Raw genomic sequence first — 16,032 nt, forward strand, 5'->3', positions numbered from 1 at the left:
AAACAAGCTTATCGGAGCGAGATATAGTCACTGAATTGAACAAATATTTAAGACATCCTGTGTCCCTGGATATGGGATAAGCTATTTGCAGCATCAGTCAGATACTTGCTTTGCCTATTGGCCTTTTGGCGGTCTAGTGATAGCTAGAAGACTGCAATGCAAGAGTACATGAGGATAAACACACTGATTTTAATCTAGCAATGTAGGGAAATGTTGTGGTCTGTGAAACTGCCAATGTGTCTTTATCAAGAGATTACTAATCCATTAAAGGAGGATTTGAAAATGTTTTTTTTAACCTCAAAAAATGAAGTTTCTTTCAAAACATGAATTATTGCTACATTTGGCTCTTCACACATTTAACCACACCTTTTATGTTTGTATTGTTATTTTTCTTGGTTTGAAATTCAGCATTAACATTGGAGATTGGCTTTAGGGCTAGCTGGTTAGCTTGATGGGGTCATTTCCTAAAAAACATTGCATTTTGTTTAAACAGATGTTTTGTCCATGCAACACCCCTTAAACACTAACGCTTTCATTATTGTGCCAGAGGCCATCTTGGCCTTTCTCTATTTTACCACAGGAAGTCATTTGTGCTGTTATTGCATGGACCTCCATTCAGTCCCATCATGAGTGGTGTTGAGTGGCAGCAGACTAACAGTGGAGCAAATCTCGAAGCCATTGGAGTGGTAGGATTTGGACAGCAATGAAAATTGGTATATGCAGAATGTACATTCTCTTTAATTATTATTTAATTATTGAATATAGATTCATCACTTGGTATCTCTGCTGTGGTATAACAGCAATAATGTGACTGCTTATTAGCCAGTGGAATATACGTACATATATACCCTTATGACAGTTGGTCCTCAGCAGCATCGTTAAGCCCCTATCAAAAAGCCCTGTCGACATCATCATGAATCCTGATATCAATCTGAATAGCAAAGAAGGTATTTAATCATCAGGCCATGATGTCACCTCATGTTGTCCCTCTAGGCTATCTCTACCAATGAAAACAAAAGGCTAGCTATGTGAGGGGGAAGTAGTGGGACGAACAGCTGCTCTGCTCACTGCCCAGCAGATGGAGAGGCATAAACAGTAGATCAGAGTCTTGAATATGGATTCCAAGCGAACACAATAGGACCAGCCACACAGCCATGAACCAATTCATGATTATGCAAAAGCTCGCCTGGTGGACTCCTGTGTCACAGTGATTGCGTAATGCTTGTTTGTTTTCTAGCTGAGTTGTTGAGGGTCATTACTCTTCTTGTCGGTTGATTTTTGAATTTTTATATATTTATATATGCAGAGTGAAATCGGAAATGGCCATTAAAGCACATTTGAAGACCGGCCCACGGGTGATTTGTCATGCTTGTATAGACGATGCACTAGTATTAGGAGCTTAGGAAATCCTGCCTCCTAAGGCATAATGGGAAACTTGTGTTACTAGCAAAGGGGCTCACATTTGATGGATAAAATGGCGGTACCATAGTAGTTATTTAGCTACACCTGTGGCTTAGATGTAGTTTTGTTTGCATAATACCATTTGATGTTTGACTAACTCAAGTAACCTGGACAAACAAATACCACTTGGTTCTTAACTTGTTTGTGTTTGAAACTTTCAAGGTGAGTCTGCTATATTGTAGAGTTATGGCTTATACTTCTGCTTATACTCTGTTGTAGCTTAGCTTTTACAATTCAGGACAAATTTTAAGGAAACTCTCACATGCAAGGTCTGACTTAATTACTTGCCATTCATTCTTTACTTTTGCTTTTAGATTATGCCAAGGACTACTGAAAGAGGTCACCCTTAGCCATTTAGTTTAAAAGTCAGACGTCTTCTTAAAAGGCTGTTTTGGTTCATTTAGTCATCCATCCATCTCTGTAGAATTCCAGACTAAGGTAACCAGACACTTCACGGCTCAAACAAACGTGCTGACAGGTTGCTGACTACCACTGTTTGAAGTCAGGCGAGCAAAGCCCTCTGCTGTTCCTCAATTTAACTCTAGCTTTCTGTTGGAGCTTGTGAGCTAAGAGTGGACGACAAGAGCTTCTGAAGATCACCCAACTTGTTAAGAGGTGGAATTCCTGGTGCTAAGCAAACATTCGCCATTGTTTCAAAAGTTCAACCTGACCATCTAAATCAAGCTGAATTTCCAGATTCAATGGCATCTGATTCAGTGCTCACTGTGAATGTTTTTTTTTTGTTTTGTTTTGTTTTGGTTTTTTTGTGAAAGGAGGTTAGGGGTCTCTTGTTCTTTCACCGTATTTCAGAGCTCTGAACTAGGGAAGACCAGCCATGGGCCCCTCAGTCTGCTTGGCTCCACTGGAGAGCTAAATAAATAACTGGCTCCAGTCTGTCCATGGTCAAATGGACAGAGGGGAGCTGATAACAAAGAAAGAGGAGGATGGGGTGGGAAAAGATAGAAGAAAAGACATGAGCAGCAAAGAATGACCAAGAACTAGACCAAGTGTAAGACTTGGAGAACTTCAAGATCTGTGTAATTAGTGAAAGAAACCTGCACTGAAAAAGAGCTGAACTTGTCACAGTGTCTATACGTGTGCACGTTTCGGACAGAGAGGGCGTGACCGATTTAGACACCTCCCTGCCCCTGCAATTGTCTTTTGGGCATGAAAGGGGGGTCGGGCCATTGTTGTATGACACCATGAGTTTGGCCAGAGCCCATCTTATCCTCTCTGCATGCTGTTTCTCTTCTAGTCATGAAGAAAACCACATCTTTCAGGCATGCATTGAGAGAAAAATGCTTTTTTTCTGAATTGCACAGTATAGTTTGGTTGAAAAGTTTGATTTTCATTTGGATATCTCTGGCAACTTTTATTCAACCAGATACTTTGGACTGTAATGGAGAGTCATAGGACAAAGTTCTGAGGTAATTTTGCTCCCTTTTTTGTGAATGAGGTGCCTGTGTGTGATTTTTATATATATATATACCAAAACCCTTTAACAGAATGATATTGTCCTAAACATAAATTAGCAGGTGATTTATTTATGCATTTATTTAAATATTTTGACCATTTCTCTAGATGGCAGTGTTGCCCGTGTTTAATCAGCCAGACATGCAAAAGCAGCACATATTAAACTTCTATAAATCACACACTGATTTAAGCCATTAGGTCGGCATAAGTACAGATAATGTAACGTATTCTGTAGATTAGGTCAGCTCAGGATTGTAACATCCCCACACTGGACAATGTTAGTGTCTTATTCATGCACACAATAATACAAGTTGATAAAATGGCTGGATCGAGGACTTTTGGCACATAAAATGAAAGAAAGTGCCAACAGACTGTATATTTAGTGAGTAAATACTCTTTCATTAGAAAGCGTCCAGCTTTTCTAGCACGCTTTTTTTTCTAGCTTTTTTGTTACACACTGTTTTGAAATCCACAATTCAACATTTCACTCACATTGCATGTTTCTTGTAAGGTTGAAATTGTCTGACAAAATCAGACAAAAATCTCTTCAAAGAATAGCCCTGAGAAATGAAAAGTGTCTGTTGCCTTTTTTGTTTTTCCAGTCCTATAATTTAACAGAAAGAGAATCTGTGTGTTTTTCTGCTGAAGTCGTTTTAAGTGCTTTACATTCTTGGAGTTAAATTTCCCCTCCTCTAAAAGGGGAGATGACTTCTTGAAAAGTGTGTGTGTACGTGTGCGCGCATGCTGGTTCATGCACGAGTGTGTGTGTGAGAGACAGTTTAAAATTAAATGAGGGATTGAAATCCAAACCAGTGCCCTAATCTTGGGATGTTGGCTATTTCTGCCTCCAGACACATTAAAATTCCTTATTTCTATTAGAAAACATCTGATGGTTAGAGCTTAGTTTCTGCTGCCTTTCTCAGGTGGTTTAGATCAATCATCTTGAGGTTGTGCCTATAAAGGAATGCATCTGTCTTTTACACATGAATGCTGCTTGCATGTTAAACAGATCTTTAACTCCTACAGAAAGGACAAAGGGGTTTTCTTTTTACAGTAAACAAATGTAAACCTATTCAGATCTGTTCTTTTCATAAAGATTTGTTAAAATTAGAGAAAAAATAATCAAGGAATGGTCAAAACATCCATAGATCACAGTACAACTTCTGGTTGTCCTACTGCATTAAAAGCTTTCTGCATTGTCAATAACAAAGTTCGCATTGTTAAAATAATTTAGCCTTTGTTCCATTTTTATTTAAAACCTTGAATCATGGATCACCTGAATATAAATGGATGTCCTGCTGATTTTTGTGCACGGTCATGACCGAAACACATGACTTTTGATTAGTACAAAACTGGTTTATTATGCTGTTGATTACTAATGTATCTGGGTGGTATGTTGATCAGGACAAAAGATCACAATGAAGTCATTCTCACAGTATGTAGGTGTATATTTAGTATGACTGATTTGGGGTTGGCTAAATTTCATTAGGCTTCAGTGTGTTTTAAAATCTTTGTCTTGCCTGGAGTGCATAGTCATCTTTAAGAGGTGGAGATTGGCAGCTGAAACATGTCGGTTCCACAAATAGATGACAGATGTTTTGGATGGAATTGGTGTATACTGCCATTATACTTTTTAAAAGGCAGCTATTTTGTCCAAAAGTGAAAAATCACAAGATATCCTGTGGTGCCTTGGGGAACTATAGCAGTTGATTGGAATTGCTGTGAAAATTAATTGCTTCTTTAGCTTCTTGCCTGTTCAAAATTTAAATAGACTTTAAGAAATGCTATTTAAATTTGGCAGCTCAGGCCATTGAGCAGAAAAGGCTTAAGAAGATAGGGAAAGGAGGTAATTCAGGAAAGTGGAAGGGAGAAAGAAAACTCATCTTTGATTCTGGGTCCTAATTGTTTTCTCGGACGCTTGTCAAGATAATTATATGGCATTGAAGTTGGATTTGAAAGGAGAGGATGGGGCATGGTGTGATGGCTTTGGTAATAAAAGTGTGGTTGTCGCAGCACTGCTAATCTCCATTGCATTGGACCCCAGTCAAGACTAATGCGAACGCACAGGTGTGCAGCCCTTCTGTGTGTGTGGGTTTGTTTTTTTTTTTTATTTTTGTATCTAGACCCTAGAGCTGCTGTGGTTGGTTTAATGAACTCCATCTTCCTGTACTCTAAGACAAAATAGCTCCCAGTTAGACATAATGTTCAGGTCTTCAGAAGTGGGGTAGGGGTAGCTGTTAAGGGGTAAGAAAACTTGTTTGTATGTAAACACCACAGTTTTTCCATTACTGGAAAACAGCCAAGCAGGCTGGAAAATCAACTACTTTTATGAGGTGCAAGGAGGAGGCGTTTTCACAGTGACTGCTGATGAGGACGCCAGTTTCTGCTAGTAACAAGAAGATAAAAATTTGTCTGCCTTTTTGGGTGGAGGAGGGTTGGTCTTTTTATTTAGATTTTTGTCTTATTGGGGCAAACTTTGCTTGGCACCTGCAGCCTCCATGCTGTGTGTCTACAAAGGACACACGAACAGTCTTAAGTCAAAAGAACCAAAGAAATAAGAGGAACGATTATGTGTTTAAACCCCTCGCCTTCCTCTGGACCTGGGGTTTCACATTACTCACAGCACTGCCTGCCTCCCTGTCAGGATAATTGTGCTGAAATAGTTGGTCACAGTTTATACCTAATTTAGCTCAAGTGTTGATTACTTGACTGTGTAAAATAGTTCTCTAGAAATGGTCAGACCATTTCTGAGAATTAACCACTGGGTGATGACACTTAATTTTCTTGATGTGTTTTCCTTTTATTAGGCTGGAATAGGAAGCTTGTTGATCTTCTACACTACTTGGTTTTGCATGCAAACTGGTCATAAACAGCTTTCATTAACTTCAGCTTCATGGTTTTATGACATCAAATTGATGTCAAAAGGAAATAAAAACTTTATAATTGGCATCTTGTGTGGGATCGTTTTGCCAATTTTGGTCGGCTGTGTTTTTTGTTTACAATATTTGGGGGAATTAGTAGGGCTTTTGTTCTGTAGATGACTGTATGTGCTGTGCACATCTGCCCCTGTGGAGGAGCAACAGGGATGCTGGGTGTGGTTTTTGAGCATTTCAAACCAGTCTGCTGAGTGGTCAAACATGAGGAAGCAGATTTCTGGACAAATGCATAAGAAACAACGATTATAAAGACTCAGTCGGACACCCTGAACTACCTGTCAAATTACTTAAGAAGGAAAATCAGGTAACACTACCAGAAGGAAGTTAGTTGGAAAATACATAAGCACTTAGTCATGATGTTTTGTTGTTTGTCACATGAAAGGCATTCATATTAATATATGAGCTCAGGTGGTGTTTGGGATGGCATAGAACAAACTGTTCAACACAACTTCGCCAGCAACAGAGAGATTAGGGAGGTAGGCTTGTGTTATTAACCAACTGTGTCTGGTATTGGAAGAAAGAAAATATTACAAATATGTCTAAATATTTGCACATGAACATTGAATTTGTTGTTGAATGTGCTCTTCTGTCTTCAACGTAACACAGGGTCTATCAATTGGTCACAAGTAGAAAAGAAAAAGACTTATGTACATAATTCTGTTTCATACAGCTTAAGTATTATTATTAACATCATTATGAAATCAAGCATGTTCAATCTACTCTTGAAATGATCTCTCACAATGATGTATATCTATTTGCAAAGGAACAACAATATCCCTATGTTTTTAATGCTCTTCTCCTTCTTGATGGGTTGAAACCAGTACTTTGCATAGACCTGCACATGTCTGTAGCATTTTGCCTCTGTCTGGGTGGAACTGTCAGGAGATTCCTTTCATGGCTTTAGGGGCATGGAATGTGTTAGCTAAGCTCACAATTGTGCTTTTTCATCTTGGCTGAGGATATCTCGCACCAAGAAAGATATAATTCCTTTTAGTTCATTTTAGTATAGAGTATAGTGTTAGTAGGATATTTGGAGCAGTGTATATATTGATGTTAAAAAGGATTTTGTTGATACAGAGTGTTGTATTAACATTGTTAGATGGGTTCCCCCTTCCCTAGTGTTGGATGAGAAACATGGCTGAGGAACAAGGTATGGTCTACTGAACATAAACTGTACCATGTGACACAATGTGTTATTTGACCCACACAGACCCTTGATGATTTATGGACATTTTGACATCACCTGTGACATGAGACACAGACATGATTCCACTTTCAAATCTCACAAGTTGTTAATGCATCAATAACGTAAATGAACCTCCCTGCAATCAGGTCAGGACATAACCGGTATTTAGATATTTATGGGTTGGGTGTTGTGCACATACTGTAGGTGTGTCCTACACGTGTACACCGTCTGTTAATCAGTTTAATACCGTAGCAGTTTTCAGACGCCTCGATGTTGGTCTTGGTATTCCAGCTAGTTCTTCTACCTGAGGGTCTTTTAGTGGGTGAAGACAGCTAGACAGTTCACTGATCTGTCCAGTCAGGATGTATCACTCCCTGATATAGGACCTAGATCACGTCACTGTCATCTCAGCAGCTCAGCTAATTCTGGCTGCAACACATTAAACACAGCACTAAGTGCTTTAGTGCAGGTCTACGGTCAGAGCAGTTTCTGCACCTAACCATTGCAGAAGTGGAGGAATTTTAGGATGAAGGAGGACGGTACGTTCATGTTGTTCTGTTTTATGAGTTTGTTGTACATCACTGCAACCTTAATTCTTAATAAATTTAAGTTTAAGTTGAATAATTTGTCAGATTTTTTTTAAAGGCATTTTCTTAAAGGAATCTAAAGTGGATCCAGTTTAGCTCTCTTGTATATTTAAAGCCTGACATCTTTGATGCTTCATAATTAATAACAGAATTAAATGGGTTTTTAACTCATGCCTATGAGCATTAAATATCACGAACACACCTCATTCAAATCTGTCCCTTATGTTATAAGACTTCTTACAATACAAATCCGTTTTGCAAAACTGCTTATATTGTGAGCATTCTTTGCAAACTTCTGTGTCTGTGCAATAATATATCTGTTATTGACTTGAATCTTGCTTAGGACCTATGTGATTGGTCTATTTAAAAAAGACCGTGTGCTCCCAGTTGTATGTTATGTTGCTGTTCTTTGGAATCCCCAAAAAGAAGATTAACATGCAGTAAGCTTCTCAGTGCTGTAGTATGTGTCCGTTTTCCCAGATTGAATATTGTAATTAGTTTTATTATGATTGTTGCATAGTTCATTTGGTCAAAGTAAAGTAAAAATGTCCACACTATAGTCTTGCTGGGAAAAGGAAGTAGGATTTTAGAGCTGTTCTCCCTCCTTCAGTCACATTGTGGTCGGATATTATTGAGTCATAGATCATGAGACCCTGGAGAGTTTTGGCAAGTTTTCACTTCAAATAGCAGAGTGTTTTTTTTCATTGCACAGCTGTCTGGCCATGCTCTTCCATATTGTTTTATTGTGGGTGCCTAAATGAAGCATGAAGTGAATGTGTGTTTGGACTGAGTGGTTGACTTGTTGAGAAAGTGTGCCCTGAAACTGCTCATGCAAATGAAAAATGGTGCAGTCCATGTTTGACAGATAATGTTCTTTCTCTTGTCTTAAAGACATATGTACAGTTTTGTGCCTTTTCTGTGTCTATATAGAATAGCGTACAGTGACCCAAGTCAGTTCCTATGCTACAACATAGCAAGACATTTGGGATTCATCCTTGTTTCTTGTCAAAATCATTTATTTGTTTATCTGCTTCAAATAAAATGTCTGGCACTAGTCAGCATTTGAGTTTCACCTTCACAGAGTAACTCCACATTTCATGTTATTTGATGATTAAACAACACACACGCATCCAAGGTACAGATAATCCTGGGTTTGCACTCATTACTCAAGCTGTGTCATGCATGCTGGTTCTGCTGTGGTACATTCCATTATTTTCTATTTGTTTTGGGAAACAGCATTTTTAATGTGTTTCTTTTGGCACTGGTTATAAAGATCACCATTTAGCATTGTTTAAACAGTTCCGACCTGCTCCTTTGGGAACAGCACCACAGGCTTTTATATCCTGCTGTTTCTTCAGGAATTTATAAAGGCATGCTGTAAGCTAAGGTTCATCCTCATTTGCACATGTCTGTGTCTCTGCCAGATATAATAATAATATATAAGTGATCACATCAGTTTGTTCAGTAGTGACCACCATCCTGGACACTTAGTCACCAAAACAAGTGATAAAGTCCACGGTGACAGTGTGTTACGTGATCAGCATTACATGGTCAGAGAGCCTCATTCTGGCCCCTGATTGGAGGGATTCATGTCCGTCTCCTTCCATGTTTATTCTCACAACAGAGATAAACTGGTTGTTGAGCTGACTCGAGACGTGAAGGTAGTTTGTCCCAGGCTATATTTGACCTCATTACTTTTAATGTTTACCCAGTTTTATTTAGAGTTGCTCTCAGGTGCCAAGCTGGAAATAGAGCTCTGTTTTTTTTTTTTTTGCCCAGCACTCAAGAAGAGCTCTGCTGTACTCCGATACAAGGGCCTTATGTTCATATTTTATATTGACCTAGTTCACTGTATTTGTGTATTCTTCATTGTTCTTTTACCTAAGCATTAGAAGCAGTTTTGGCATGGTGCTGAATGACATCACTTGTGGGTGCCACTAGTGGAATGCTGAATTGTGTACAAGACATTCATACCCACAATTGTGTATATGCATTACCAACATTTCACATGGTTCTTCATTTGTTCTGTCTGATGTCAGGGGGAAAAATGTACAAATTTGTTGCAAGAAAAAATAAAAACCAAGACCTTTTTTACTAACGTGTGTGTCCACTTTCAATGTGAAACTACAACATATGAAAATTAAGTAGAAAAGCAATAAACAACAATTGAGTTCACAATTGGGCGATTTACTTGTTGGATGTTGTGAAAAAGGGCTTCTGTGTAGCCACCCTGCTCTACAGCCTAGTGAAATCACATGCAGAGTAATCAGTACTTGTCATATATTCCTGCCGCTCCTTTAATGTTGTTGGATGTCTCTTAGAGGTCTCCCTGGTCATTTTTTGTCTCGTATCTTTTAGAAATATTGGACTTGCATCCTGTTCTTGGTGATTTCTTTGTGGTGCTCTATTTTTTCTTTTTCTTTTTAATGGCCTTCATGATGTTCCATTTAATGTTTTGGAATTTATATTATACACCTCTCCTTAACAATACAACACGTGAGCCCATGCATGCTATGTATGCTTTTTGTGGATCATGCCTCCAGCAGTGAGATAAAAGCAAGAAGAAGAAGAAGAAGAACAAGCAGCTGTTCTTTACTTGTATATAATCAGAATACTCTCATTGATGCCAGCTATATGATAATTATGAACATGTGGTTGAATGTGATTGGTATTCTTTATGAAATAAAGGTATTCTTCTTTATGAAATAACATTTGAACTTTAATTTCAAAATTTGCACAGTGTTACTAATTTATAAGTGTGTAAGCAGTGGAACTAAACCTAAGCGTGTAAAACACTAGCACTAATTCTTTTTATTTATAACGTGTGTATGCCATAAGCGTTTCTGACCTTGACCATGCATAGTCAGTGTGCATTGCATGATGTTTTACCTTGATTTTTGTGTGTGTTTCCTGTTGTCAGGTTGCATGGTAAGCTGGATTTTATGCATGGCAATTGCATGACCCCATTCAGGACCTGTGTAGGGTTCAGAGTGACTGGCTGTTGCCATGGCCCAAAACACGCACCTTAACGGCAACCCTGCAGGTAAGATTGCTTCCTCATTTGTAGATACGATTATATAACTCATTTCTTTTTTATTTTTCATTAGAACTGTGTATGTATAGATTGTGCTTATTTAGCTCCTTGATGAATTTTTTTCTTCTAATTATTTTCTTCCATATTTGGTCATTTATCAATTACCATTTGCTAGCTAACTCCCCTATCACACAGGTACCAACCGAAGACATGCATTTTTCGAATACATCGCAGTGTAAAAAAAAAAAAAAATCAGAAGAACATGCTATCTGCCCTCTTCAAATGATTGGCTGCTGTCACTGTGATTGACAGGGTAGAGATTAATGTCATCTGTTCCACCCAAAATCTACACTGTCAATTTTGCTCTCAGACACGGATGGTAATATTCATTAGATGAAACGTTACACTGAAAACCCATCACATTTGAAGCCTTTTAATTCAACTCTTAAAAATATACTTGATAATCTTTGGGAGACTATTCTTTGAAAGCTGTTTTCTTTAAACCATTGTGAACTTATCGTCAGTCTTCAAATCCACAGGGCTTTAAACAAGAATGATCTTAAATAAATCTGCCCAATGTTCAAAATGGCATATTGGAGTTCAACTGGTTTTAAAGAGCACACATGTGTACGAGGTGGATTTTCTCATTGTGGTGTGAAATATGTGCTGGCAGATGTGCTTGGCCATGTGCACATACCGTTCATCTCTTTACACATGGGGGAGAAAAAAAAGCCAAAGAAAGAAATATGCATTTTATTATACAGTGTATTTTATTGTACTCTGTCAAATCCACTGTTAATGTTTTATATCAGTTTCCTAATTGCTATCACCTATAGCCCTGATTTGATTTACAGTTTGGGTGGAACCAGAGATTTGAGAACTTGACCAGAACTTCCCAAGCACTGGTAGAATTATCACAGAAGCACTCTTGCTTAAAATGGATGTCTGTCAGAAGACTAGCTTGGACAATGCTATATGCACGAAGAGTCTTCACTTCAGCCAATTTAGCTTTGGGATGTTTGCACAAAACAGTTCGTCAGACAAGAGTCTTGACTATTCTGTACAGTTAAAATGGCGCTAAAGCCAGGGAACTTGTTAGGACCATGTTGCTAAGCTTTGCCTCTGGGCAATGTAGAGCCGTCACTGATTAACAGCTCGGTAAATAGTGGAATCCTTTCCATTGAGGAGGGTCAGTTTTGTTACAATGGTTTTATAATCAGCAGTAAAGCTGTTTTTCTCTCCAACTTACTTAAAGATAAATAACTTTTTGCTTTATTATCTAGTTAATAATTTAGATTTCGCAGTAACATTAAAATATTTTTTATTATTATTTTTTTTATTTCATTAACTTGTTATAGCCTCTGCTTACTCGTTACATGTGTGATCCATGACATTAAATGTAACTACAAGTTATAAAGTGTTAGTTCATTAAAAATTAGCAGCGTGGATTTTTATTCTTTACCTATACTATGGTGCCAACTGAACAATAAGGCTCAGAGTTAAAATGGACATTGTTGAAGTAGTGCAAAGACATTTTTCCCATAGTTCAGTGCAACTAGCTAACTCTCGACTTGACTGCTATTCATGACCTAGAAATCAGTTAAGCCGTGACATGTACAACAGCCAGATTTCTAAAAAAAAATGTATAACTGTAATCAGAAATCTCTTCTCCAAATTCCATGTTTATTGCATATCTTAAATCCATTTTAATGTCCCAGTTCTGAGATTTTCAGGAGTTTCTCTATGAAAATCATTGGGCTTTAGAATTACCAGTCATAGTTCCTCTGGCTAATTGAGCTAGAGTCAATTCAAACAGTGAATCCAGTCATAACTATTAATTTCCAATGACAAATTTCATGTTATCTTCTCTCTGGTCTTTTTTAATGTCTCTGACACATTGTTTGTCACATGTCATCTTCTCGGTTGCTACACTGAAATAAACAAGGCTTGGTTATTATTTTAAACCACCGACAGGAGTGTTTGCTTCTCTCAACCATTTCCATCCTGTTGCACATATGGAATATTGCAGACTTTTATTGCTGAAACCTGCTAGTGTTTTAGTCGTTTCTTCCATGGGCCATCAGTTCTAAATAGACAGGAACAGCACAACTGAGCATTATTTCTCAGTACACATGATAGACTTTCATATGTGTCTGGTTTAGCTGTTTACACAAGTCTTTAGACATGCATCTCTGTCTTACAATAAGGAGTACAATTATTCCCTGGATGTGTATTACTCATGAGCATAGTCGGTAAAGCCATGTATGCACATTTTGCACTTTATTTTTCATTTTTAATTTATGTTTTATAATGAGCCGGCTTGTTTGTTGGAGTATGACGCGAATTCCTAGGGTAATTAAACCTCAGGAGCTGACGTGGTTTCCCTGGGACGGGTCAGGAAATACCAGACTAGCGTGAGGAAAAAGGGCCCTTGTTTTCTCTCAGTTTAATGTGTGCGTGTGTGTGAGAAGCGTCTCAGTGGTAACCAGCTACAGCTCTGCTTGCACAGCTCTCTCGCCACTAAATGGAGATTTCTTTCATTCATTAGTGGATTCAGAGGTGAGTTTGTAGTAATAGAATAGTCTCCTGTTAACAATTTAGGTAAATTGTTTAGAACTGCAGCAGATGCAACAGCATAGAGGAAAAACAATACACATGTAACAGACTTTTATTGTAGAAATAGTATTACTTATGGCTTTCATGGGCAACCATTCTATCTTAAGTTGTAAGTAAACAAACTGGCATGTATATGTTTCAACACAAGGTTTGTATCTTATAATTTATGCAAGTTTTTGTGAATTACTGTGACTTTTTGTTTTACAATAAAATGTTGCCCAGTCTCATCGGGTCATTTTTTTTTTTCTACATGAGGTCTGGGATGTTATTGAAAATGTTTTTCATGTCTCACATGGTCATTTAAAAGATACACCCAATTAAGGTGTCAGAATTATGTACTAGGCATTTTAAAGTTAATCTGTGTTAAATTATCATAATGCATGTCTTTGAATATTGTTATTGTTTTATTTTTTTCACTTTTCCCGGTTTTTTTGACCCTCGTATAAAGTAATTTTTTTAGCTAATCTTAATCTAAAAGTTTTTTTTCAAACAGGTTTGCTTTGCAATTCTGTTAACATTTATTGTGTTCAAAGAGTAACGTCCAGGTCATTGTTAAAAGCTGACATGCATCTCAAGATATGTGCAGCTTGTATAATGATCTGCCACACGATGTTGATTTCTCCCACATTATGATTTTGTGTCTATCAAGGCCAAACACGACTATCTGCTTTTTTTATTTTCATCGCAAACATTTGCCAGATTACACTACCTAAGGTGACCTGGCTTTCAAAAAACTTTCTCTGAAAGAGCCATACAGATTCCATTGTGTGAGACTGGAACACTGGCTGAAGAGGAATAGGATTCGGTTAGCCAAAAATCGTCTGGTGTAGGAGTAGAAGACAAGGTGTCAGAAATGATGAGCAAAACAGTGATTAGAGAAAGCTAATCAAAGCTGTCTACAGATAAATCTAGGAGATTAGCCAATTAAGCAGAATGTTTGTGCAAGTGGCTAGAGATAATGGCTCAAATGGGAAGCTGCATGTTAAAAGGTGCCACATTTAAGAGAGGCTGGTTGTTCTTGTTTGTGGTCTCAAGATCTGAGCGGAGTTTTGCCCAATAGTTTTGACCAGATGGTTAAGGAGTTAACTTCCTTCTCAGTGACCATTGCTAACGTTCCTTCTCAGTGGGATCACTAAAAACATTCAGTTTGGAGACCATATGTATATCTTTTGATGTGGTGGAGGTCATTGTGTGACCTCACCAGGACACTAATTATAACATGTTGAAGTTAAAAAATTACGACTTCTTTCATACGAGTATCCTGTAGTCTGTTTATCTTGCATAAAGAAAGTAAGTTTCAGCTTGGCTAAAAGGGTCAACCATAGAAATGTAAAAACACTTACAGATGTTGCATGTCATCTATTTTTTTTTTTCCAATGTTTTTTTTTTTTTTAAAAGTGAAATCTTCTCATACCTCGAACTTTGTCTTGGCTTGACTTCACTCGCTTGCAGCTGCGTTCTAGCAAAGCCGCCTTGAGTATGGTGCACATTAACAGTGCAATTTGAGCAAGTGCCACAGATCTGTTAACAACTACTTCTGTCATCTTTTGATTTGGGTCAAGTAGTGTCCTGTCTTGCAGAAATTGAGTTCAGACTCCCATTTTTTTATACAAATGTAACACAAATGAATGTTTTACAAGGTAGATCTACAGTATATAAACATCTCATTGGTGAATATGAAAATAAGGAGTCAAAATTGAGCACATGCTTCAGGTCATTTCAGTTAGAATGTGTAAATCAGTCTGTCTTATCAGTTGCTATCTATTTTGAGTTGTTTACTTTACAGTGATGTTGCATTTGGTTCATTTCCAATCCAACTCTCATTTTTATGCTTTGTAATGATGAATGAAAATGGAGACTATGCAAAATGGAGACGAGTGTCTGTGAACAGATAATGCTCAGTCTATTCAAAGTTCAGTGGGAATTTTGGAAATCTAAATATTAGCTTTTAATATTCTCTCAGCAGTCTGATAAATTTGTCCAGAATGATTTAGTGAAATCTAAACATAGATCCCACAATCTGTTTTCTGATTTGAGGTTTTGTTGATCAGAACAAGCGTTTTCTTGCACTAACTCTTTATAATATTGTTGTGTATTAGGCTCTTCATGTTCAGTCTGAGTTTGTTCACAAACAGCTTAGTGATGACACAATCATGCCATTCTGTCTGGCGTGTTTGCTAATCCAGCTGGAGCTGGAGCTATCTTTGGGGGTCATCTTTTACTGCAGCCCTATTGGCTGATTCTGTTTCCTGATTTCTGCTTTAGCCACTAACTCTTTAAATAGTTATGTAGACATATGCCTTGTCAAAAAACATTGTGCTTTTAAAACTGGAGCCATTATGACTTGCTCAGGAGGCTAACTAAACAAACAGGTGAGGACAAGCGACATGGTATTGAATTAATAGAGAACCGTATTCCTTTCTGTTATACAAGCATCTTTCGTTGATTTATTGTGTATCTTCTCGGCATTTTTCGGAATCCAGGTTGCAGAGATAGCTGGTAGTTAAATTTTAACCAGCATTGAGCATGTTCTTTAAATGCTGCTTGAGGTAGTTTTGTTTACACAATCCAGGCAATTCTATTGATCTAACGATATCTATAAGGTTTCTGTGTTTGTCAGCATTATAGCATTGTGTCATTTGTACTGGACATTGTTAGTGGATTAATGGATTATTCTTATCTAGCCTTATTATTATTTCTTGGTTAATGGATTATTCTTATCTAGCCTGCTGCTTTTGT

General features: G+C 37.7%; 1 protein-coding gene across 2 annotated transcripts in view; it reads left to right on the plus strand.

The window, feature by feature from the left end:
* The window catches only part of kank1a (KN motif and ankyrin repeat domains 1a), a 43,513-nt gene that overhangs the window by 15,369 nt on the left and 12,112 nt on the right, over positions 1–16,032 (plus strand). Inside the window, exon 2 of one of the 2 annotated variants that reach the window (XM_060882637.1) lies at positions 10,564–10,686. In XM_060882637.1, coding sequence (XP_060738620.1) covers positions 10,650–10,686 — 37 coding nt within the window. In that variant the 5' untranslated portion in view covers positions 10,564–10,649. Of the gene's footprint in view, positions 1–10,563; positions 10,687–13,133; positions 13,237–16,032 lie in introns of those variants that run through there. The other variant, XM_060882639.1, reaches the window with a different exon arrangement.

Source organism: Tachysurus vachellii, chromosome 12 (genome assembly GCF_030014155.1).
Source record: "Tachysurus vachellii isolate PV-2020 chromosome 12, HZAU_Pvac_v1, whole genome shotgun sequence".
Taxonomy (NCBI): domain Eukaryota; kingdom Metazoa; phylum Chordata; class Actinopteri; order Siluriformes; family Bagridae; genus Tachysurus; species Tachysurus vachellii.